The sequence below is a fragment of the Xiphophorus maculatus genome, chromosome 10 (assembly GCF_002775205.1).
Source record: "Xiphophorus maculatus strain JP 163 A chromosome 10, X_maculatus-5.0-male, whole genome shotgun sequence".
NCBI lineage: Eukaryota > Metazoa > Chordata > Actinopteri > Cyprinodontiformes > Poeciliidae > Xiphophorus > Xiphophorus maculatus.
In genome coordinates, this window is record NC_036452.1 from 24,925,275 (window position 1) to 24,951,729 (window position 26,455).

At 40.9% G+C, this 26,455-nt stretch overlaps 2 protein-coding genes across 13 annotated transcripts in view; one reads left to right on the forward strand and one right to left on the reverse strand.

The window, feature by feature from the left end:
• Positions 1 to 17,473, forward strand: part of stambpl1 (STAM binding protein like 1) — a 34,900-nt gene extending 17,427 nt beyond the window's left edge. For 3 of the 12 annotated variants that reach the window (XM_023340826.1, XM_023340827.1, XM_005813150.2), the window contains exons 6-12: positions 1,628 to 1,843; positions 3,362 to 3,509; positions 3,698 to 3,822; positions 3,914 to 4,051; positions 13,090 to 13,202; positions 13,283 to 13,382; positions 14,360 to 17,473. In XM_023340826.1, coding sequence (XP_023196594.1) covers positions 1,628 to 1,843; positions 3,362 to 3,509; positions 3,698 to 3,822; positions 3,914 to 4,051; positions 13,090 to 13,202; positions 13,283 to 13,382; positions 14,360 to 14,416 — 897 coding nt within the window. In that variant the 3' untranslated portion in view covers positions 14,417 to 17,473. Of the gene's footprint in view, positions 1 to 1,627; positions 1,844 to 3,361; positions 3,510 to 3,697; positions 3,823 to 3,913; positions 4,052 to 7,845; positions 10,917 to 13,089; positions 13,203 to 13,282; positions 13,383 to 14,359 lie in introns of those variants that run through there. The other 9 variants (XR_002753390.1, XR_002753391.1, XR_002753392.1 and 6 more) reach the window with 9 other exon arrangements.
• A 4,278-nt stretch (positions 17,474 to 21,751) lies between these two features.
• ch25h (cholesterol 25-hydroxylase) lies at positions 21,752 to 23,223 on the reverse strand. The gene is made up of 2 exons (XM_005813153.2): positions 22,734 to 23,223; positions 21,752 to 22,635 (listed from the first exon to the last, which is right to left on the reverse strand). The coding sequence occupies exons 1-2, from the start codon at positions 23,154 to 23,156 to the stop codon at positions 22,309 to 22,311; spliced, it is 750 nt and encodes a 249-aa protein (XP_005813210.1). The 5' UTR covers positions 23,157 to 23,223; the 3' UTR covers positions 21,752 to 22,308.
• Between the last annotated feature and the right edge of the window lie 3,232 nt (positions 23,224 to 26,455).

A 26,455-nucleotide genomic window follows, 5' to 3' on the forward strand; every position in this document is an offset into this window, starting at 1 on the left:
AGACCGTCCACCACCTCATCAGGAGCATGCCCAGGCGTTGTAGGGAGGTCATACAGGCACGTGGAGGCCACACACAATACTGAGCCTCATTTTGACTTGTTTTAAGGACATTACATTAAAGTTGGATCAGCATGTAGTGTTATTTCACTTTAATTTTGTGTGTGGCTCCAAATCCAGGCCTCCATTGGTTAATAAATTTGATTTCCATTGATGATTTTTGTGTGATTTTGTTGTCAGCACATTCAACTTTGTACAGAACAAAGTATTCAATGAGAATATTTCTTTCATTCAGATCTAGGATGTGTTATTTGAGTGTTCCCTTTATTTTTTTGAGCAGTGTATATACAATATGACTTTGTAATTTAACATCTTGAAATTTCAAGAAGGCCCAATTCTGAAAACTCATGCTCTTTCTGAAATTCCACTTTCAGGAAGCCATCACAACAGCGCTCTTCTATTAACCCTTTAGCAACATTTTTACCAGTGTTACACTAAAAGGTAGCTCATATAATGCGCTCAGCAGATGCACAGTTTCACCAGGTGTTTGCTAATTGGTTCTGGCTAGTCTGAAGGAGTCTGGGGAGTCATCGGAGAGGGAAGCTCTGTGAGGCAGAAGCTCAGTCTTCTAATCTTGGTTCCACCAAGCATTTTGCACAGCTGAATGTCTGCTGTGGGACATTAAATGATTTCTCAAACATGCATGAACAAAATCAAGGCAACACTCGAGGTATGTTTTTGATAAGGGGATAACATAATACATTATGTAAAGCTTTTACATAATACTGCCCCTTTAAATTAAGTGTTTATCTTCTTAATCAGGTAAGGTAACTAGTTTGATCATAGTTGCCCTATGATCATAGGACAACTATCAGTTGTCAGTTTTTCACATCTCTCTATTGATTATAGATTATGATTTATTGACTAAATAAATAATTACTCAATGATTAGTGAAGTGCGCTCCTTGCCATGAGCCAAGAGAACTGCTTGCCTCACCTCGAATCTGTTCTCTGCCGTTTATGATCGCTCCTCAGCACACGAAACACGTTACACACACAGCTGGTGACAAAAAGCACTGTACATTATATACATAAGCTAAATTATGGAAAATCAATTCATATATTAAATGTTTTTTAACCATTTTATTGGTGACATACAGACAGGAATATGTTCCTGTCGAATGGCAGCCAGTGCAGTTAGCAAGAGGTTCGCAATCCCAGGTAAGGCTCAGCTCACTGCTGCCTCACCAGCTGTGAGCTGCAGTGAATTTTAATGGGAAATTGTGAAAATTTAACAATTTTGAAGAAAAAAAATAATCAGAATTGGTTAAGCTAAATAAAAAATAAACACTTTATAATGCAAACAACAGAGTGAAAATAGCAATATAAATTATCTTATCATTATATATTATTTTTCCACGGAAACGGGCCTCCCCTGACCGCATGTCACTGGGTATGATCGTGGGTAATGCCCTCTACATGGAGACTAAATGTGAACTGTTGCATCTACTGGTTTATTGGATCAATAATGGATCTCCTGTGTCTGTAAACATAAAACTATTTATTAGTAAGGAGGAGACTTCTACTACTTGCATTCAGAACACACCAGTCTGATCCAACTGTTTCTTCAGGGCCAGGCCATGAAGGTGGATGGGTGTGGTCAGCACCTGCAGCAGCTCTCTTTGTTGGACGAGGACAGACAGCGCCTCTTGCTGCTGGAGGAGGAGAAGCAGCGAGTAGCAGCACTGCGACGGATGCAGATAGAGTCAGAACAGTTTCGCTACTTTGAGGATCAGCTGAGGCGTCAGGAGCTGGCTAATAAGAGAGGAGAGGAGGCAATGCTGAAGGTGCTGCATCACTACTTAGATTTCCCTATTATGTGCCACAGTGAAGTAGTGTCTGGTGCTCTGTTGCACTGTCTTGTACTCTTTAGTCTTAAGTACTATATAGTTTTTTTTACAATGTATAATTCTCTGCAATATATATTTAGTACTCTATTATATTGTAGCTGTATAGTAATATGTGTAGTATTGTTTTTCTTTTGTTTAGTACTATGAAATACCATCTGGTATTTTGTTGTACTCATTACTATTGTTTAGTACTTTGTTACATTCGGCTTACAAAGCAGAACATACAATACACACAAGTGAGATCTGTCCCAGGAATCAGGTAAGGTATGCTACCACATTAATTTGTAAAAATAAATAAATAAATAAATACCCAATCTCTCATAAGAAATAAGTTGATCCTTAGCAACAATGATTCATTCAAAAAGAATTTCAATATTATATAATAATAATAGTTATCTTGATAGATAGATTGATAACCACATTCCCTCAAAAAATAATTATGGTCACTCGGTTTGAATCAGCAAAAGACCTAATTAATTAAATGTCCAAAATTTCCCCATCCTTTTTTCAAAGAGATTATTGTCCACAAAGCAGTTCCATATCCTCGGAAAATAAACAAAGTCCTGGAAGTATTTCCCCGTTTTGAACCAAAGTGAAAAATCCTAACGTCAAAACCCCTCCCAACAAAGATACGGAAAAAGAGTGGTACCACCAAAAATCCCCAAAAAGAAAAGTACCGTCCAGATCTCACCGGGAGCGTTTTTCTTTCCCCTCGGTGGCGTCCTCTCGCACTGGCGGCGTCCACTTGCACCGGGCGCCGTTTCCTGGGTGCAAACTCCGATCCAGTTCCTAAAATACTATCTGTGGCACGGGGCGAAATTTGATCGCTGTTTTTTATGTTTTTCCTTTGATTTTTACTAGTTTTAAACGTTCAGACAAGTCAAAACTCCCGCTGCACAGATCCCACGGTGAGCGTCTTCCTCCCCGCTTGCGCCTCCTGCGCAGACGCACACGCCCCTTTTTAATTACTAATTTGTTTCACACACACCTGAAAACATCAGGATTTACCCAAATCAGTTATAAACAGTGGAAATTGGAATACTTTTTAACATGAAATCACAGCAACTGTTTTACACGACAGGTTGATACATTTATTTTTAATGTATTTATTCAGAAAAAAACAAACAGTGGTTATGTTACAACTTAGTAGAAGTGTTTTACTGTGTAGTACTTAGTAATACTCTAAGATACTTTGTTTTATGCTGTGGTAGTCTAGTACTCTGTGTGTAGTGTTCTCTGGTACTGTACAGTACCTTTTTACAAATGGAAAACACATTCTCTGTAGTACTCTGCAGTACTATGTGTTTTACCCTTTGTAGTATTCTGAGTGGTACTTTGTAGGGGTCTGTGTGGTAATGTATATTACCACACAGATACAGTACATATACTGTACATATACTGTACATATTACATATTACACTATGTATCTGTGATGCTGTATGTGGTTTCCTGCAGGTGCAGACCAAAGTGCCTGAGGTCTCAGATGGCTGCTGTTTGTCTAAGCAGTCGATCAAAAGCAGCGTATATTCTCAGAGGGTGGACCCAAACAGAAACAGGTCTGTTACTGTGACCCAACCAGTTGCCGCGTTAGCAGGAATACACAGTGAGTACACGCAGCTGCACATGGTTTTTCTGCTCCCACTGCTAATTAAATCTGTCTGAAGCCAAGCTGGGTCAGACTCAGAGGGAGTTCTCAAAAATTTGGTGTTTGTTCCAAAGGAATTGCAGTGCAAATCTTAAACATGTTATCATAAACAGACCTCTAAGTGTGAGTTGATTTCATCTGTGCAGATCAGAGGGTGGAGGGTCTGAGGCGGGTGGTGATTCCCAGAGATCTGACGTATCGGTTCCTTCTGCTGGCTGACTCCAACACGGCCAGAGGAATAGAAACCTGCGGTGTCCTCTGTGGACGGTTGGTGAGTTTTTGGGTAGCAAGGAAAAATGTTCCTCAACAAAGCAAGAAAACAAAACCTAAAAAGGTTCTCTCTGAATGTCTGTGTTTCTCAGACCCATAACGAATTTGTGCTGACTCATGTGGTGATCCCAAAACAATCAGCTGGACCGGATTTCTGTGACATGGAAAATGTGGAGGAGCTGTTTGGATTTCAGGACCAACAGAACCTGCTAACAGTGGGGTGGATTCATGTATGACGACACATTAATATGGCACTTTCGAAAGTATTTAGTTGTTCTGTTCTTATTAACCATAGGTTCTTATACAGAGCACTAAGTGTTCTCTCACAGCCCACACCCACTCAGCCTTGACGTTTAAAAAGACCTCAGTTTTTCCCTCTGCTTCCCCTTCATTTGCATCAGCTTGTATTACTCTGGCAACAGCGCATGTGGCCCAGCAAAAGATGAGAGGAGTGAGAGTGGGCCAGAGATAGGAACAGAGGCATAGTTGTCTCTTTCTGCAATTGTATAAAAGACTCCAAAATCAGTGATTTATAGTTTTCAGTTATTAATCTTATTATAATCTGTGTTTATGTCGGTGTTGATTTGTGGGATTGATTAGCTGCATATATGAGAGACGTCACAGAGAAGCTGTTGAGTTGAGGTTCTGATGCTGGGCTGCAGGGGAGCTCATTCCATCATGTGTGCGTAAATGACAAGTGAACATTTTAGTTACATCAGCTGTGATGTGGTTGCGTACAGGGGCGCAACTTCATACTTTTTGAGGTGTCATTGCCCCTCGCCCCCATGACATAAACGTGTACAACTCATCTTTAATTAAAGTATCAATAATAATAATAGTACATAATAATAATAAATATACATATATGTGAATAAATTGCTGCCTACAGGGCAATTAAAAAAGAATGAAACAAAAAACAGGGCAATATTTCATCATTTAATATATTTGAGCCAAAGAGCCACTTCTGTTAGCCTGTGTCTAGAAGCGCCTATGGGCTGCAGGACTGAGTCATTTTGTTAGCATGTTTTATTCTTATAGCTTGATAGGAAGCCTTATCCAAACTGGCAATCCACATTAATAAAATGGTGAAATAATATTGACTACAAAACACTGTATTTATAAAAGATATCAACATTCTTCCTACACAATCCTAACAAACGCGTCTAATGTTAAAAAAATAAACGGTTTCTCTTCACAATATTTATTAATTTATTTATTAGTCAATTTGTATGATTTTTTCTTTAAATTGCCATTTTTATTATTTTTCGGTCTCAGGAAATGACTGAGGGATGAAGAGACTGATGTCTGGTTCTTTAGGTTCTGCGGTTCCTCTCCTGATATGTCTGATATCAAACAACCCACTGAGCGCCACTGAATATCGCCGACACATTTTTTAATGCCCCTGTCAAACTTTACTGTAATTGTTTAGCCTGGAATGTGCGTCTTCCCACTACCGTCTGTATTTTTGCCAGAGGTTTTGCTTCTAAGGACGGTGTAGTATCGGGTGGACATTTTAAAAAGACGCGGGTTGATAGCAGCTCACCGCGGCTGCGAGGTTCCGTCTCTAAGCAACCGTGACAAAAGCGTCAGTTCGTGGGGGTGAAGGAGGGGTCCTATTTAGGTCCCGCAACGACAATTTAGCTGACCTTACTATTTCCTGTGTTTTGTTTTGGTCATTATTATTACACTTATTGTTGAGACGGGGCGGAGACAACAACAACCACCTGTCATTTTAGGCTAGCTTAAGCTAACCTGAATATTTACAACTCTCTTGTTGTTACACTGACATTACTTACCTACTGTCTTTCAACCACTTTGAAAAGCTTTTCTTTCCTTTCCTAATCAGTGCTGTTCCTCTGTTATTGATCATTTCATACACAAACAGCTGTTAAGTACATAAAATGCTGACTAGAAAAAAAATTCCCCACATCGTTTTTGCGCCCCCTCTATGCACCACCCCTTAGGGTGACCATATTTTAGTTTGGGAAAACCAGGACAACCTGGGGGCGGTGGGGGTAAAGCAGAACACCATGGGGGGACCAGAACACCTTGGAGCGGGGGGCGGGGGAGGGCGGGGCTCTGAAAGCGGGGAAACTCCATACATTTGCTCTTTGGCATGTTGTTGGCATACTGACAGCCACGTTATCTACCTTTTGATTAAGAACAGGGCTGCCCGCACTGACGCGGCTCAGGGATTACGTGACACGCAGTGCCGTGCGCAGTGCCCTAGTGCCTGTACATTTAATGGTCCAATGAAGGAAATTTAAAAACACAGGACATTTCGGAAATGTCACAAGAAATCTGTGACTTTAGCCGAAGAGCTTTCGCCCCTGGCTGCTCTCGCGTGCTTTGCTGAATTCACTTGCACTTGCAGGTCGTTGGCACCTTTATTTGTCAGAGTTCCGGTGTGAGAGCGTGTGCATGAGAGTGTGAGTGTGTGTTACATCTTCTTTCTGCGAGGATCTTCGTGAGGAGTCTGTGGAGCCAGCGCAGGTGAAGCTGATCTGCCTCATCAGCGTGCTGGAATATAGGAGCGGCAGAATCCTTAAGTCTTCGCTAGATGGTTAACGCATACCGGTAATCACTCTGGCCTCACCTGTTGATCTTGTTTCTAGAACTTTGTTGTGCAACTCGTAGCTACTAGCTCTCTGTGTCCTGTTCGTTTGTTTAAGGAATTTTTTGTCTTCACGTTTCAAGAACTTGCCGAGAATACCTGCCTGCCTGCCTGCCTGCTCCACCGTTTCCACCGACCCCATCTCGCTCCTACCACCCGCGATCCCGCCTTGCACTCGCCCTCGGCACCTCGCGCCCATGACAGAACCATCTAGCCCACAGGTGTCAAACTCCAGTCCTCGAGGGCCGCAGTCCTGCAGTTTTTAGATGTGCCACAGCTACAAAACACTGAAATGAAATGACTTAATTACCTCCTCCTTGTGTAGATCAGTTCTCCCAGCCTTGCTAACGACCTAATTATTCTATTCAGGTGTGGTGCAGCAGAGGCACATCTAAAAGTTGCAGGACAGTGGCCCTCGAGGACTGGAGTTTGACACCCCTGATCTAGCCAGTCAGACCCAGCAGAGCCACCACATAACACCAGTCTGGATCACGCACTCATCGCTCGCCACGATTCCATGCTCAACGCACTAGTTGATCAACAACGAAATACTAACCAGCGATTGGAGCAATTATCTGATCCTTAGTATTTTCTTCCTCACCTCAGAGTTTTCAGACTGACGGTGCTAAGATTTCTTTTGTAGTGGGGAACCTCAGAGGAAGAGCACTAAAGTGGGCCGAGGCTAGGTCGGCCCAGCACAATCTTTTTCACCGAACCTATGATTCGTTTGTACTAGAGTTTACACAGACTTTTGGTTATTCCGAGTCACCGGCTGACATTTCTCGCAGTTTATTGAGTTTAAAGCAGGGTAATCAATCAGTAGCTGACTTTGCTATTGATTTTAGAACCCTGGCTGCGGCTTCCACATGGACCGCTGGGGTATTAACAGGGGCGTTCCTTCAGGCTCTAAACGAAGATCTGAAGGATGAACTAGCCCTCAGGGATGAACCCGGTTCCTTGGAAGAACTCGTTGCCTTGGCAATTCGGATCGACAATAGAATCCGAGAAAGGGCCCGGGCCAAGAAGGAGCCGAGTTTCGCCCCAAGAAGGACCGACATCAATCCCATCCTAGCCAATCAGACCGGAGAAGAACCTATGCAAATAGGGAGGACCAGACTCCCGCCTGAGGAGCGCCAACGTTGCTTAAGGTCTGGAGCCTGCCTATACTGTGGCCAGGTCGGGCATTATGTTGCTAACTGCCCGAGTCTGTTAAAAGCCAGAGCCCGCCACTAGCTACGGGAACGGTGGTGGGTGGCTCAAAAACTATATCCCGTTTCACGCTACCTTGTTCATTACTCACTGCCAACCGGTCCTTTCAGACTTTTGTTTTTGTGGACTCCGGTTGTGAGCAGAACCTTGTCGATAATAACCTGGTTGATCAACTACAATTACCCACTGTTCTCCTTCCAGCTCCAGTTCCGGTCGTGGCCCTGGATGGGAAGGCTCTACCTGCCATCACACATCGAACAACTCCTATTGAACTGTTAGTTTCAGGAAATCACCGGGAGACCATTACCTTTTTTGTGTTCCCTACCCCTCAGTCTCCAGTGGTTTTGGGCTATCCCTGGTTGCTCCGTCACAATCCACACCTCAATTGGAGGACTGGTCGGGTAGAGTCTTGGAGCAATTACTGTTTATCTACATGTCTTCAATCTGCTCAACCTCCAGCCGTCTCAAGGTCTACAGAGGACCTTGAGACGGCTGGACCTTGAGACGGCTGTCCTGTCCAGCCGACTTGGCCAGAGTACCGTCGGATTACCACGACCTTCACCAGGTATTCAGTAAGTCTAAAGCTCTCTTTCTTCCACCTCACCGTCCGTACGATTGTGCTATAGATCTACTTCCAGGAGCCCCATTACCCACCAGCCGATTGTACAATATATCTAAACCGGAACGAGAGAGCATGGAGAAATACATCAGCGAGTCCCTGGCTGCTGGATTAATCCGGTCATCCACCTCACCTGTAGGAGCGGGGTTCTTCTTTGTAGGTAAGAAAGATGGGACACTTCGACCGTGCATTGACTATCGGGCCCTAAACCAGATTACTGTGAAGAACAAATATCCCCTACCATTACTCGCCTCAGCATTTGAACTCGTTCAGGGAGCCACCGTATTTACTAAGCTGGACCTCCGCAACGCATATTATCTGGTCAGAATGCGAGAGGGGGACGAGTGGAAGACGGCTTTCAGGACACCACTCGGTCACTTTGAATATTTGGTGATGCCATTTGGTCTTACGAATGCTCCTGCAGTATTTCAGTCTCTAGTCAATGATGTTCTCCGGGATTATTTAAATCAGTTTGTTTTCGTTTATTTAGACGACATCCTTATTTTTTCAAGAACCCTTGCCGAACACAAGAGACATGTACGCCTAGTTTTAGAACGACTGTTGGAGAACCAACTGTTCGTCAAGGCCGAGAAATGTGAGTTTCACGTCTCATCTGTCGCCTTTTTGGGTTTTGTGTTGGGGAGTGGGCAGGTGAAGACGGATCTGGCCAAGATCCAAGCAGTCTTAGACTGGCCCAAGCCCACTTCACGAAAGGAGCTACAACGCTTTCTGGGCTTCGCGAATTTCTATTGCCGTTTTATTAGGAACTATAGCCATACAGTTCTTCCCTTGACCAGCCTTACCTCCTCCAAGGCTAGTTTTTGTTGGCCACCGGCAACAGAGCAAAGTTTTCTTGAGCTTAAGAGAAAGTTTGCTGCAGCGCCCATTCTCATGCAGCCTGATGAGACAGTTTGTAGTTGAGGTGGACGCATCTGACACTGGGGCAGAGGCTGTCCTGTCACAGATTTCATCCAGTGATGATAAGTTGCATCCATGTGCCTTCTTCTCTCGCCGTTTTTCTCCTGCCGAACGCAACTACATTGTCGGTGATAGAGAGTTTTTAGCCATCAAACTGGCTTTTGAGGAATGGCGTCACTGGTTGGAGGGGGCCGAGCACCCGATTGTTGTATGGACTGATCATAAGAACCTGGCCTACCTCCAACAGGCCAGGAGACTTAACCCCAGACAGTCTCGCTGGTCCCTTTTCTTCTCCCGGTTTAATTTTACCATCTCTTACAGACCAGGATCCAAGAACACTAAGCCTGACGCACTATCCAGACAGTTTTCCTCGGAACAAGAGACTCCACCCGCAACCATCATTCCACCTACCTGTGTTATTGGCGCCCTTTCCTGGGGGATCAGGGAAGAAGTACTGGCGGCGCAACAGTCGGAACCCGGTCCAGCCACTAGGCCGCCTAACCGGCTGTACGTTCCATCGACCGTCAGGGCTCGCCTCATCCATTGGGCCCACACTGCAAAGTTCTCATGCCACCCTGGAGTGAGTAGGACTATTTCCTTGATCAGGCGGCACTTTTGGTGGCCATCCTTGTACAAGGATGTCAAGGACTATGTGCTAGCCTGTCCGAATTGTGCTCGCAATAAAACTAGTAATGAGCACCCCAATGGCCTACTACAACCTCTCCCTGTTCCCAAATGCCCATGGTCTCACATTGCACTGGACTTTGTTACTGGGTTACCGCCTTCAAAGGGCTTCACTACTATATTGTCTATCATAGACCGTTTCTCTAAGGCCTGTCATTTGGTTCCACTACGCTAACTGCCCACTGCTATGCAGACAGCCCATCTCCTCACTAAACATGTTTTTCGTCTGCACGGCATACCCTCAGAGATCCTATCGGACAGAGGTCCTTAGTTTGTGTCCAAAGTATGGAAAGAGTTCGGAGGCGCTCTAGGAGCTAAGGTGACTCTCAGCTCGGGGTTCCACCCCCAGACCAACGGCCAAACTGAGCGACTGAACCAGGAGTTGGAGGCGATCCTCCGATGTCTCTGTTCCTCGCACCCCTCCTCCTGGAGTACATACCTGCCATGGGTGGAGTATGCCCACAACTCTCACACCTCTGTTGCCACAGGTCTGTCTCCATTTGAATCATCTCTCGGTTACCAGCCTCCCCTGTTTCCATTGGACGACCAGCAGGCATCAGTCACCTCGGTCCAGCATCACCTCCGCCGCTGCAGGCACATCTGGACGCAGACCATAGCCGCCCTCAACCGGACGGCAGAGGGTAATCGGAGATGGGGGGACTGAAAGAGACGGCCAGCGCCATCATACTCACCGGGGCAGAAGGTTTGGCTCTCCACTCGAGATATCAACCTTAAGTCTTCTAACCGCAAATTGGGACAGCTGTACAGTAAAGCAACAAGTGTAATTTAGTTTGGATTTCCAATATTTGCTGCTAAAGTGTCCCTTTGGATTTTCTAATTAAGAGTCAATTACTGGAAGTATATCGTTTATATTGATGGTAACTTGATATGAAGAGAATAAGATGGTAATGTGATTGTAAAGCTTGTTTATTTTGTTTGGAAACAACTGGTGAAAGTTGAACTTTAGGTTTATTCATAATTATAGTTTGTTTACATATTTATTCGTAGTTTTGTCGTATCTGTTATTTCTTCAAAGAAACCATAAACTTGTTTGTTAAAGTGTGAATACAATAAAGTACTGCAGCAATCCAAGATCAGCTTCACAATTACTTTCCCTACCGTTTCTCTGGAGCGCTCTAAGAGGTTCTCTGGCAGACACTTCAGTAGGAATTTAGTGTCATCACCCAAAATCAGTGTTTCCAGTAAGAGTAGCTTACCTTTGGAAAAAATATCAGGTGGTGTTTAAGATTAATGGTGTTTTGTCTGCCAAGTTTAAATCTACATGTACCATGGTCTCCTTTGACAATCCAGTTCTTCTCTCAAAAGGGTTATAACCTACTTACAATAAGTCCATAGATCCTTTCTGGGTTTGCGTCCACCGAGCCCTCATGGTGGGTTTGACCAAATGGTCAAACAGGATGGAGCAGCATTACTGATACAGTTAGAATTCAGGTTTGTGTGTTGCGTAAGTGCTCTCCTCGCAGAAAAGATCTTCACTGGAGGGTTCTGACACACTGACGCATCTTTGGGAGTTTTAAGGAGCGGCTAAGCAGTCATTCATTGCTCATTGGTCCTTCTTGTTGGTAGAATGTTGCCTCATAATCATGCCATGATCATTGCCAAACAAATTATTTTGACTTTTTTCCACATCTTGTCTTGGGCTCATTCATGTTTTGCACAGTAGAATTTTGGACCTATCTCAGGGTCCAAATACAGCAGTACCTGCTCGTGAAGAACCTTCATCACAGAACCTGATCTGGCTCAGCCTCTTGAGTTCCAAAATGCATCATCTCTGTATTTATTATTGGCTGTGATTGATTTTTGTAAAGAATATTAAGGTTATTCCAGATGAGAAACGTGAGCGGGGAGAAAGAATGTTTATAAATTAAAGACCAAGGAACATCTGTTTGTGACAATTGGCTAGTTTTAGGGGCTTTTTTTCCCACCTCAGTCCATATGGTTTACAAGCACAGAATCTTTGATGCAATGTGTTTTATTCTTTCAAGTAAATTTGTAGAGCATTTTATCAATAGTTTTACAGATAGAGGTATTTACAATTAATGCAAGTTCAGCATAAGTTAATGTGGATATACCTTCATCTTTATATAACAGTATTCTTGCTCTTAAAGACCAATGTCTTTGAAGTCAGTGCTTTATTTTCTACTGCAATCTGATGCACAACAACCCTGATTTGATTGACCGTTGCAAGAGCTTCAGAGATTGGAGGGGCTCATAGCATCTCTCACTGCTCGCTGTAACTGTAGTACTATTGGTGGTTTCCCATTTTGTCTGTAAATTCTCTAGTATACCAGAGAAGTTGCTTTGCTGCTAGTTGCTTTAAAAAAAAAAAAAAAGCTGTTAGAAGCGTCTGGAAAAGTCATGAAATATATTGACAACAGCTGCTCCCATTTCACGCTGGTGTCGAGGCACCAGTCGTCACTCCTGCAAAGTGATGGCTGTCACCAAAGGCAGACAGTGGGAATGTGTTGTTTCAAGACTAACTCTGTACCACCACATAATGGTAGATACTGTTATTTTTGCTATTTGGGTTTAGAATAAATATATATGTAGACCTGATCACTGATCAGGACATAACACCCGATTCTGAGTAAGTCTGAAACTACGTAATGGTCCACTTTCCGATCACATAATCGAATCGGGACATCCCTAGTTTATTGATGGTAACGTGACATGAAGAGAATAAGGTTGTAGTGTGATTGTTGCCCTACTTTACTTGGTTTGGAAGCAACTGGTGAAATTTGTAATTTAAGTTAATTAATAGAGATTTATTTATTCTTTCTTTTGTCGTATTATTTCTTCTAAGAAATCATACACTTTAAGAGGTGCTCTGGCAGGCACTCAAGTATGAATTTAATGACACCACCCTGAAATCAGTGTTTGTAGTAAAAACTGTGTTTCCTCCCCTTCAGCATAGTGTCAGTTTAATTCAGGTTAGATTCAAAATAATTCCAAAAGCATGCCAATATCAATATGATGCAATATAATATCTCAAAGATATACGCTACCAATTCATATCCATATCCAGGGACAGAGGCTTTGTGTCAGTAGGGACTAAAATTGTTCAGTCAAAGCAGAGGACATTTCAGCCTCTCTTAGCTGTTGGTTTCATTGTGTAACCTTTGGAGATGCTGTGGTTCTGTTGTTTCTCTGTCCCCTGACTTGTGTTGTAGTCCCTGTGACTAATAGCTGACCTGTGCACTCAGACCCATCCCTCCCAGACTGCATTCCTGTCCAGTGTGGACCTCCACACTCACTGTTCCTACCAGCTGATGCTTCCGGAGGCGCTGGCCATTGTTTGTGCTCCAAAACACAATGAGTATGTGTATGCTAACTCTTTGGACTTCAGTTCCTATAAGACTTTTTAGCCTCCTCACTGACACTAGTTGTGTATCTCAGTATGGGTGTGTTCAGACTCACTGGTGCGGGCATGTTGGAAGTTTCTCGATGCAGACAAAAAGGTTTCCATCCCCACTCCAAGGAGCCTCCTCTGTTCATGGTGAGAGAATCTTCTTGTTCCCATCTTTATCTTGTTATATATGCTAAATATTTTCATGCTATAGGAGGAGCCTTTGTTTCACAGGTTCCCAATTGCAGTCCTTCACAGCTACTACTAGCCTGCAACTTTTAGTTGCATTGCTGTTCCAGCGCACTTCTCACCTGTCTCACCAGAGGCCAGGATAGTAGCTCTTGAGGATTGTACTTGGGGACTTCAGTTTGTCAGTTCATAGTTGATAGATTTATTTCTCTAAATGCAAAATCAACACACTCAAGAAAGAGTAGCAATAGTAATATTACTCAAGTAAAAAACAGTACAGTGCAGTAAAACTATTCATAGTTGTTTTTTTGTTACAAAACGTTACTCAAGTATATCTATCTTTGAACATAGATATCAACAATGACGAGGATCGGTCTCTGAATCAGAGTTCATCATTTTGAGCTGGAAAAATGATGAGAGCATTGTGTTTTTCGTTTATATCGCGGAACCCGCAAAGGCGTCCCACAGTAGCGCAGATCCTAAAACCCCGCTCTAAAATTCAATCTGAGAAGAAGGGAAGGAAAAAAACAAAAAGTAAAATCGAGCTGTGTTTCTTTCCACAGCTGATGGGGTTCCCTCCATTGTGTGGAGGGAACCCCTAACCTTCTCCAGGTTAGGAAAGAGGTCCTACTCCAAGAGGAGGAATTTAAGTTTCTTAGCCTGTTGCAGTGAAGAGAGAGCAGAGTCAAATGGCAAACGTATTCTCGGCTGGCCTGGGAACACATTGGATTTATCACAGGAGCTGGCCCAAGTGGTGGGGGAGAGAGCCTCCCTAGTTAGGCTGTGACTTTTGTAAGCCAATCCCAGATAAGTGGAAGAAAATGGATGGATGAATTTATATTCGTGCAAATTTTCAAATCAGTTTTAATCTAAGTAGATTTAATGGAGTTTGACTAACCTGCTGCTTTTCATAACTCTGGCCCCTCTGGTCTTCTCAGGTCTGTAAGCACGTGGTGGTCAAGGACTACAAACTCAACCTGTTGGACCTCAGATGACAGAAGGAAAGCACTGCCCTTCTGTTTACTGCCATGCTTTTGTGCTAAAGAGGAAGCTGTAAACTCATTGCCTTTGTTTGTGTGAACCTATCGGCTGCTCTCACAGTGGCACATCTCTGTTTTTCTGCTTCTTTTATGTGATGCAGTAGACTGGGTTTTCTGTACCTAAAAAAACATCAGAAGTCATCAGAAGATTGAGTGCCTTCACATTGAAACATACAGTACAAATTATGCTGCAACCCTATGGACTTTATATGAACATATATTTCCTGAATCTGCTGTGAAATGTTATTTTTTTTCACTCGTGTTTTAAACACAATAGTTGGGATTTTCCTCTTCAGTGGTGTTAGAAAAACACCAAAACCTTTTGAAAATACTGTTTTGTTTTTTACTCTTCAATTTTTGATCCTCTGAAAAGCTCAGAAACCTGCAGCTGATCTGTTCAGACTTTGCATCCATGTGAGACATGAGAACATCAAATTCATAACTGAAGATCATAAATAGTCAGTCTACAGGTTTCCCTTTTGTGTTCATGGTTTTACCTCAAATTAACAGGCTAGCTGCAGTTGCATAGAACCCATAGAGCTCTGCCTGAAAACAGTACTCAGGGCTTTAACAATGCTGTAAGCTACAGTCATAAAGCGACTGTAGCTTTATGAACGACTCAGTTGATCCAGTTAGTGTTCTGAAAGAATAAATATAGTTCATTCTTGATGTGGCAAAGTCAAAATGAGGCCCTAATATTTTAATCAGTTAGTTACCATAGAAACCTCAAGTCTGCTGGTCACTCTGGGCTGATTGGACTGCTCACACCATGGTAACTCTTAGTCCACAGGTCACCTACAGTATGTCAACAGCAAAATCTGAAATAATGTAAAACTATTTACTGCCAAAGAAACAGAAAGTTTTAATTATTTCTACATATAACTACCCAACCTACACACTAGTAATAATAATAGATTTTATTTATGATGGACTTTATGATAAATGGTCTGTATGTTCAGACCATTCAGTCATTTACCCATTCACACACTGATGGTGGCAAACTAGAGGATTGTGGCCCCAGCTGCCCTGGAGCACACTGACAGAGGAGAGGCTGCCATGCACCAACGCCACCAGGCAAGGTGAGTTAAGTATCTTAACTAAAGACACAATGACAGAAGAGGATGGAGCAGGAATCAAACTGGCAACCTATCAATTGCAAGACAAATGCCTACAACCATTGCCACCATTAATCCTTTTTATCTTAAGATCCAAAAGGTGTGTATATGTCAGGGATTAACTGAGGATTTTCTGTATTTGAACTTTTTTAAAAAGAAAAAAACCCCTGAAAATTCGAAGCCCATCCATCATTTGGACAGATTATAATTCACATCCTTGACTGGTGCATACTGCGATGGACAGGCGACCTGTCCAGGGTGACCCCGCCTCTCGCCCGAAACATTCGCTGGAGATAGGTATCCGTGCCCTCCTGACCCCACTAGGGATAAAGGTGTAAGAAAATGGATGGAAGGATGGACAGGTGCATATGGCCAGACATGATAAACATATACAACTAAAGTATTTAAGGGCAATAAAAAGAGCACTTTGATTGATATGCCCCCTTTTTAGTTTTTTTTTTCTACATTTTTTGTTTCAGAAATTCGCATTTTGTTTATTATAACCAGTGAGAGAAACTAATCTTATTTTTCTGATGAAAATACAGATGAAACATTTTAATACTAAAATCAGTTAATAACATTAAAAATTTGGAAATTTGAAAAGCTATCTAGTAAATGTTTATATGGAATTGAATTTAAAGAACTAAATGAAAATCTGCAGCATTTTTGTTGTAGAATAAATGTCTTTTTCTGTATGGATTAGAGCCTTATACGGAAACTGCATACTGAATGTTTATCTCTTGACATTTCTTTAAACCTGCTAAATGACATTTACCAGAACTGACCTTTGTCTCATATTCATATTACAAACTTTTTGTGTACATTTTTTTCAATGATGTGCATTGACAAAGAGAATACTGTAATCTCACCAGCAGATGGCGAACAACAACCTTTTTTTATAAAGAAAAATTGAAAAGAAATCTAAAAAATTTTAGCCAACCAATCTTAGATATTTGCTTACAAAGAGTTCAGTTTTGGTGACTATCATCAATGGAGTCTCATGCTCTTTGTCAACTTAGATGCTTATTTACCTAACCGACTAACGTAAGAGAGGGTAAACGCCACCTGAAGAGTGGGGAGGGAGAGAAACCTAAGTGAGAGCGGGGATTGACGTAAATAACGTGAGGGGGCGGGGCACAATACTAATAAGGGGTAAAAAACGGTACCTTCCCAGAAAAACGGGAGACTTCACGGATATGACTGTGGTGCCCCCGGCAGCACAAACATGTCAGAATTGCTGTACTTCCAGGAACTACGAAAGCAACAGCTCCCTCTTTTTTTTTTTTTACCTTTATGACACTGCCTTACATGAACATAAAAAATAAATTACAGTTTTACTCACAGACAAAATGGTTATGTAAAAACATTTTAAGATTTGAGTGCCGAACAGCGCGGCTAATTATGACTAGCACATATGAGCAAATAAACAATAATAATTAGATCTAAAATACTGTCAGTTAATAACTGTTTTAAATTGAAGGTAGGAAAAGTGTTATCTATTTTTTATACCATTTGTAAAATGATGTCTTGCTGTGGGTTGCTTTGGCTCATTTCATATAAATGAGGAAATATTACATACAATAATACACAATTGACCAAAATTAACAACTTTCGTTGTTAAAACGTTATTGCCATCGTAATTCACTTATTTAATCCGAATCTCGTGCTGCTCAGAAGGAATGGCAGTGGGCACAGAATCTTTGAAAAACTAAAATAACATGTTAAAACATACATTTAAATTCTAACTGTATTTTAAGTACAATGTGAGTGATGTAATTTTGGATATTTTAGTCTTTTAGTTTGGAACAACTTAAACGTTTGTTATGACTTTGTGTAGAATTAAATCAAAGAGATGTGAACTATTAATTAGAAAAAAATAAATGATTTGAGAAACAGTGACTTAAATTTGTCATGTTAAACACATTGAATTTGGTTAAAAGAAAACTTAATGAATTGAGTTGGATGATCACAATATACTGAGTTGGATGAACATAATAAATTGAGTAGGTTTAACTTAGTAAATTGAGTTGGAGAGACATAATATTGATTTGGATAAGTTGAATTACTTGTTACTAATTGAAACAATTCAACAAAGTTGGTTCAACTATTTTCTTTTTTCAGTGAGCTTCTGGCGAAGCTTACGTCATGAGTCTGATGCAGGATTGCATCAGACTGGCATTGAACTCAATTATTTCAAGTAAAGTCAAAGTAAAAAGTTCCTTTAAGTTAGAGATTTGTAACTTTTAAATTAATTGAATATAAAAAATGTAAGTCATCACTAAACCAAAAAAATAATTAAGTGAGATTAATGTAAATAATTAACTACAGCCTAAATACACTTTTTAGAGTGCAGTAATCTACAATCTATAATTTTTTGTTTTATTAATCTTAAGATTTTTGTGAAATTAACTTAAAGTGCATCCTTGTTTTGAGTTGATTTTTTCCCAGGTTTTTACCAGCTTTCTTTGTAGGTCCTCACTAATACATATAAATACTTCTTTCCCTTTGACTTCTGATAATTCTGATACTCTGTTTCAAATTCATGAAATAGTTCTCATCTGTTCTATTTAGACAGTAATGTCAAAGAAAAAGGTATTTATTTCTCCTCTAGTGTTAGACCCACATGTTGTTTTGTTTTGGTTGTATTTACCCAGAACGTATTCTACTTTTAGAGCGGTTAGCATCCTCATGTACTTTTGAACTGTGCCAGAGTTCATTTTCAAACTGAGACCGTTTTTAGGCAGACCAGAATTTGCTCTTTAGGTCCACATCAGGGTTTGATTGTGCATTCACTCTTCCCCAAATGAATCAGACTAATCAAGGTACTCGGGTAATCAAGGTAAAGTTCCAAAGGGGACTAAAAAGGCCTGGTGCGAATGCACCAGTGGAATGTCTCTGTGGAAAGATTCAAACATATAGGCTACATTTAGCCAACAAGTCCTCATCTTCTAATGATTTTGGGACAGATTATTTTATGTAGAGCCTTATCAGTTTAATCTGTTCCAGACTTGAAATCCCAACTGGACTGGATCAGACTCTCATTCTGAAACCAAACATCGGACTTCCTACTGTTTATTATTATAATGACCACATCATATCAAGCAGAGACAGACCCCATCCTGCACCACTCTGTTCCTCCTGCTTTGTGTAAATTCCCAGCAGGAAACACTTCACGGTCTGGGCTAAACTGGGAAAAGAAAGTCCCGAAATCATTAGAAGATGAGGACTTGTTGGAAAATTCCAAAAGGAAGTGATTGTAAGCCAACAAATCATGAACACAGTTTACATAGCAACAGTTTACATACCACATTTTGAATTCTGGATCGAGGAAGTATTTCTCATTCTTCCATAGCACCTTTCATTTTTGAGCACTGAAATCAGCTGCACAAATGTTGAAAACTTTCTCTTTGGTTAGCTTGATAGCGATCTTGAATTGTCCAGCTCAACAACCAAACATTTATGCTACAATGTTTGTATTTGTGTGAAAGTCTTAACTTTAAATTAGTTGATTCTCCTGGTTGACTATCTGAGGGTTTTTTGGCTTCATAATGGCGTGTTTGATAATGTTTGATAACAACAATTAAAACTTGTCAATGTTTGACATTGTCTAGCAAAATGTTTTTCCATCAGGCTACATGGCTACTGCATTAATGTATCGATGAGCTACTCTAACCTGTTGTTGGTGATTTGTTGTTTTCCTGCTGTTTGGTCATTTATGTGGCTAAAACAAATATTATTTTTACATCATCTTCTAAGTTATGTGGAACTTCTCAAATTAAAAAATTATTGCTTAGTTTCAGCATCAGTTCATATTCTCAGCCTGGTCCACATTCTCTAGTGAGAAAGACTCCTGGTTTAAATTAAAATTTTAGCTACTTTAATTACACCTAAGAGAAATTAATTTAATCAAAGAATGTCATGAATATGTATGTATCTTAAGTTGGAGTGCACCAACTGCAGTTTTCAGTTTTAAAAAACCTGACCTGTTGATTTTGATTTTGGCTGATAACAATTTTTTATGTCTGAAATGTTGGTAAATATAGGAAAAAAGTTACTGAGTTGGCAACAGTGGGGTCACTAGTTAACTGCAAACATGCAGACATGAAGTGGTGGTCTGGTCACCAGTCAAACCTCTCACTGGAGAGCAACAGAGGATCGTGGCTAGTTTATAAATCTTTGGTGATGTAGATAAGATTGCTGGATATGACTGGCTTCTCATCTAAGTATCGACCGATCTCCAATCCCAGAAAGTTACAAAAATTGGCGCCTATAATTGTAGGTGTGCGAATGATGTAATTATCTGATTGTTAATAGCAGCCAGTCCACATTATTAGCAGAACTAGAGGGCCAGTCAGTTTATCAGCACAAAAGTGGATTCAGGGGTTAGTTACACTTTGACTATCAAGATGAACATAAAGTGGAAAGTATTAATAGCACTTCACTTTTTCCCCATTTTGCTGTGTTAGCCTTATTTCAAATAGTATCAAATGCTTAAACTAAGCAAACAAAATATTCATTTTTCAAATGTTTCCTCAGAGAACATCCCATTTATCAGAACTGCCCAAGCAAGACACCAGTTACAGTATCTGGAATTAATTATTGATGGGGAGCTTTCTTTTAAAGTTCATGTGAAAAAGAAGTCTCCCTTTTAAAGGTGAAGCTTGATTTTTGCTACTAAAACAAAACATGTTTCTCCCCCAGAGATCAGAGACTTTTACTTCTTTATTCTGATTTAGTATTTTAAAGCTGGGGTATGCAACTTTTATAAAGACAAAACATATTCTGTATTTTCCGCACTATAAGGAGCACCGCACTATAAGGCGCACCTTCAATGAATGGCCTATTTTAAAACTTTTTTCATATATAAGGCGCACCGCATTATAAGACGCATAGAATAGCTGCTACAGTAGAGGATGGGGTTACGTTATGCATCCATTAGATGGAACTGCGCTAAAGGGAATGTCAACAAAATAGTCAGATAGGTCAGTCAAACTTTATTAATAGATTACAAACCAGCGTTCTGAAAACCCAGTTTATTCCCAAAATAAATAAACAGCTGTTTTATTATTTTCCCCGAGGTAAAGTAAGTGACGTGGTATTTTTGTGACACAGTTTATCTTTTAACAACAGCAAGGTATAACATATAGTGGAGGGGAACTTTTCCTCGATTCAATAAACACATAAAAACAGTCTGATACTGTTACGGTAAATCAAACGTTAGTGCAATCACAATATATATCCACTTCCGCTATAACCATTGAGTCGTTCATGTTAAATTCTCTGGCTGCTGCTCTATTCCCGTGTTCTACTGCATCACTGTTCGCCTTGAGCTTAAACTCTGCGTCATAAGCATATCTCATAATAGGAGCCATTTTGGGGTCTTTACACAAAACCCAGCGTGCACCGTGCGCTTCTTCTTCTACGGGGGAAAATGAAGTCGGCAGCTGCTTACCGTAGTTGCGAGACCTGTTGTGGCTCAATATTGGTCCATATATAAGGCGCACCGGATTATAAGGCGCACTCTCGGCTTTTGAGAAAATTGAAGGTTTTTAGGTGCGCCTTATAGTGCAGAAAATACGGTATGTTTTTTACATATTTGCTAAAACTGTCACTATGTCCTGACAGTGTAATATCAGACACATAATATTTGAAAAGATGGATTTCCTCCAGGAAAAGTTACAGACCCTGTAACTTTTTTTTAACTTATGATTCCTGATAAAAGTTACAGATCCACTTTAATGGATCATATGTTCCAATGGAACAACTATAGAATAGTCCCGTATCCCAATTTTGACCCAATCTCTAAAGAGATAAGGGCAGAATGGGGGTGGGGGTAGGGAGGATGTTCAGAACTCAGTGAATCATCTGTACAGTTTACTCAGGTCTGAACATTTGGATCCGGAATGTAACATGAAATCATTAACATATTACTAACAATGCGATCAACAACATCTGATCCGAATTAAGTGATCAATAGCACCTACTCAGCGACAATTGGTCAGTAATATGATCAGTAGCTGTCAAAGAGCTGTGAGCAGAATTGGAATAAATCTTTCAGAATGTTTTCACCTTCTGGAAAACTAGCTGGTCAAATAATATGTTAAGGTAGGAAAGGAAGTGGTAGCTTTAAGAACAAACAGAAAAAAACAGTTTACAACAGGAACATTTATTTGATTTCTTTTCTCAGTGCATTATTTCTTTTGCATTTTTCACAGTAGATTTCACAATTTCCTTCAAACACTATTTCCTTCCAATAAATTCTTACATAATATTCCTCATCATTCCTCATCCTCCTCCGCTTAATTTCTCATGTTTTGTCATCTCCTTTCACTTCCCCTAAGAGGTGTGTATAAAACTATACAAACTGTGCAGGTCAAACTATTCAACATATACATTTTCTGACTGTTTTAAGATCAACTTTAAACTAAAACAAAAGTCTTTAAAGGAACAGAACCTAGATCACAACTTCAGTCTGGTTGTGGGTCCTGAAGCAGCTCCACATGAAGACTGACAGAATTTCCACACACTACTGGAAGCTTTAAGTCCGGCTCAAAGCTTTGACTGGTAATAAATACATCAATAAATATAAGTATTGCAGGTAAAAAAAAGAGAACTTCTGTACTGGCCCATCAGTCTACAGTCTTTATCACTCCATGAATGTCTGCATCTGGACATCTTGAGGCAGTCTAAGCTGAGGTGCATTCAGGAACACTTCGTCCCCATAGCTCAGTCCTATGTGCATAGCGTCCCGGCCAAACGGTCCCAATGTGTGAAGTAAGGTGCATAGTTGCATTTCGACTTGAGGTGGTGGAGGTCATGGTGGCGTGCACCGCCATACAGGCTGAAAGGGATCAGACGGTGTGTGGCCCAGGGCAAATCATAACCACAGTGGTCCTCCACCGACAGCCAAATGTTCACAATGAAGAAGAGCATCTCTGTGAGGGGATGGCAGCCCAGCAACAAAGAGTTGGCAGCAGCAAACAGGCCCAAACTCAGTGTCTCCCAGGCCTCGGAGTACTCTGCAGTCAGTGCCGAGGTGGAGGTGTAGGTGTGGTGCAGCTGCAGAAGAAGGAAGAAAGGTGAGCACAGGGAGAAAAACTCTCTGAAAGATCAATAAAAGCTACAGAATATGATAAAACCTTAAACTCTGAACCAACCTTGTGAAAGGTGCGATATAACCAGGGCACCTTGTGGTGGATCAGGTGCCATATGAAGCTTTGAAAGTCAAAAAGGAGCAGGCAGACCAGGACCTGAGCTGCCATTTGAGGTAGGGGTGGAGCCTCCTGGGGCAGCAGCACTGGTCGCAGGTACCAGTTGAGCACAGTGAGTGGGAAGATGAAGATCAGGTGGTTATAGAGGGTCAGAGCCAGGCAGCTTTGGACCGTGGTCCAGTTGATGGAGCTCTGAGGTTGTAACTTGTACCTGCGCACCAAGCTCCACCTGGAGGAGAGCAGGTCCAGCAGCAGGAATGGCAGGCAGAACATCAGGTACACAGTCAGGGAGAAGAAGACCGGAAAGAAGGGGGAGCGCAGGAGGGACGAGTGTCCTAGCAGGAAGCTCCAGACTGGCTGTAACAGCATAATTCTGGATCTGGTTCAGTCTGTTCAGAGTGGTTCAGTGTCTTAGCTCTTCCAGCAGCTCTGTCAGCAGCTTTTATAGACAGGTCAACAGTCTATCCCACTTCTGACGCAGAGCATTCCCAGCCCCTGATTCTGTCCCATGCCCTTATTTAGACTCTTCCTTTTCCTTCCTGCTTGGGGAAAATCCTCCACGTGGCAGAGGAAACTAGCTGCAGGCTCCAGCATTCCTGTCTAGGCTTATCTGAGTTTTGTTCTTGGGATTGTTCTTCCCATCAGACCTACAATTTCTGTAGAATTATCTATTTACTGAGCAGCCTGCTGTTGTGTTAGGGAATCTGTGTTAAAAGTCTGACTAGTTAAATATGTCACTGAGTCAGGATTAACAATGATGGATAAAGTTCTTCTGTGGAAAACGACTCCATATCCATATATTGGATGACTAGATAACTGAAGGTTTCTGCAAACAAACTATCAGAACTCTGTTTAATATTAATGTTTGTTTCTAAGTTTAAACTGGGACTTTATTTTGGAAGCAAGAATTTACCAGATTTTATAACAAAAACAGATTCATTCCATTTATTTGTTCATTTTAAGCTTCATTTCATAACATTTAGAATGAAAACAGAGTGATTATAGTTCCAGCCTTCTGCTTTGTTGTTAGAAAATTCTCTGAGTAATGATCCAGAGCAAAGTGTCTGTGGAGAGTTTGAAGCCTGTCTAACATGTTGCAGTCTTAAGGAGCAGCTATTTGCAGATGCTGTCAGGGAACAATGAACAGATCAAAGGCAAATGTCTGCATGAGTAGATATACTCGTGTGTGTGTGTGTTGTCACAGAACACAATGAAGTCATTCTTAAGTTCTGAGACCTGTTGATGTCCTGATCTGCTTGTGGTTTGCATCAGTTTCTACTTTTTTGTGCTCTGTCATCTGTTCTTATCTTTTTGAAGTTTCCCCAGTGTTTCCTGAGTGCTGGGATTTTAGATTATGATGCTAGATAGTATTTTTATCATATTACCCTGTTGTGAAAAACAGGTGAAGTTTATTTTGGTACTGAAAGGTGAACAAAAGTTCTGTTAGGCAGAAATATTTCAGAATGAGAATACATAAAATATGACTAAACATAAACCACATTACTTCTTACAGTTCAAACAATAAGTTAAATAATTGGAGCTGCCACTAATAAAACTCTGAAATCATCAAACTCTTCATTTGAATATCCCAAAGAAGGATATTCAAATGAAGAATATCCTGACTGGTGGACTGGTTCAGACCTCCAGCTGACAGTCTAGTCCAGGGGTGGGCAACTCCAGGCCCCAGGGCCGGTCTCCTGCAACTTTTAGATGTGTCTCTACTTCCACACACCTGAGTCAAATAATTAGCAGGACTCTGGAGAACTTGACTGCACTTAGGAGGTGATTCAGCTGTTGGATTCATATGTGTTTGATCAGGGAGATATCTAAGTGTTGCAGGACACCGGCCCTCGAGGACCAGGATTGCCCACCTCTGGTCTAGTCAAAGCTTCAGGGCTTCAAACACAGCAGCACAGTGACATCTGCTGGACACATCTGCTAGACACAATAAATGACCTACATTTATTGGTCAATTTATAGGCACCAATTTTCTTAACTTTGGGGGATTGGCTGATGCTGTCAGGGAACAATGAAGTTGTTCCCTGTTGAAGTTACATGTGAAGACAATCTTACCCACCGATCTTATCTACCTCAGCAAAGGTTTAAAGACTAGCCACTGTCCTCTGTTGCTCTTCCATGAGAGGTTTGACTGATAGACTGGCCCATGTCTGCATGTTTGCAGTTAATAGTGACCCCAATATTGCCAACTCGGCTACTTTTTTGCTACATTTAGCAACATTTCAGACAAAAAAAATTGGTTGGCCAAAATCAAAATCAGCAGGTAAAGGCTTTTAAAAGACCAGTAATCGGTGATCGGCTAGAAACTGCAAACAGTTCCAACTTAAGATGGAATAAATACACACACATTCTTTGATTAAATTAATTTCTCTTAAGTGTAATTACAATAGTTAAAAATTGTATTTAATTTTGGGGTCAACCTATGTAATGAAGACGGGTTGTGATGTTCTGATGTAGACTGTGAGAATTCAGGCAGGTCTTAATCCAGCTAAAAAGATTCTCTATGAAATCTGCAGTGGGCTACAGCTGGACCAGATATTAACTCTCTTTCTGTGAGAAGTGCAACGACACTACATATATATATATATATATATATATATATATATTGTCAAGAAAATCCGAGCTCATCCCACTTCCCCATGCTGGAGATTTTAGTTTAACAGTAATAATAAATAAAGTTATCTTTAAAATGAATCACTCAAGTGACATCAAGGCCCAACAGTAGACTTAAGTGTCAATAAAATAAATCTGGTTGTGTGTGTTGTTTTGTCTCATGCAAACTTTGCTTTAATTCTACTTTTTTCTATCTAATCATAAGAAATCATAGTCAGTCAGAGAGTCATGAAGCAAGAAAAGCAGGTTTCCTGGAAAAAGAGGAAGTAAGTTTCCAGCCTGCAGATTTATAAAAATAGTTGAGACTATTCCTTATTTTAAAGCATGAAAGTTTTAAAGAATGAAATCTAAAACATTTTGAGTAATTTGATAAGATTCAAAGTAAAATACTTATATTAATATTGGTTTACTTGTAATAATACTTAAGTTATGGTTATAAAATCATAAATTAATGATAAATCAGAGAAGCTGAAGAAAATAAATGTGATATAAGTTATGGTTATAAAATTATAAATGAATGCTAAATCAGAGAAGCTAAAGAAAATAAATGTGATATAAATGTGATTTTGACATTGAACTTGAAATGGTGTAAAAGGTGTAACTGCAATTAAACATCACTGATATGTTGGAGGTAGAGAGTAGGTGAAAGGTGAAAGGCAAGGAACTAACAGGAGAGCAGAGATGATCAACGCCTTATTTAGAGAGTAGGTGAAAGGTTGTGCAGGCAATGGACAGGAGGTTGAGCAACTCTGAGACATTAGCACAGACATCAGGACATAATGTCTGTAAGACAGTGATGGATATGAAATCATCTGAGCAGTCAGCCAATGAAACAAGCCCAGCAACAGTGCTAGCCAAAGAAACCCTATAAAAGGTGAGTGCAAAAGAGGAACCGTTGGTTGGATCCTCCGGGCAGCTTCGAGCCAAGATCGAGATGGACAAAGAACTCTGCAGCTGAAGAAGAGCCGGGGCCACGGAGCCGAAGACTGTCCGGCCATGGGGACCAACCCGTCAGCCCTACAACCTGTGGCTTCAAA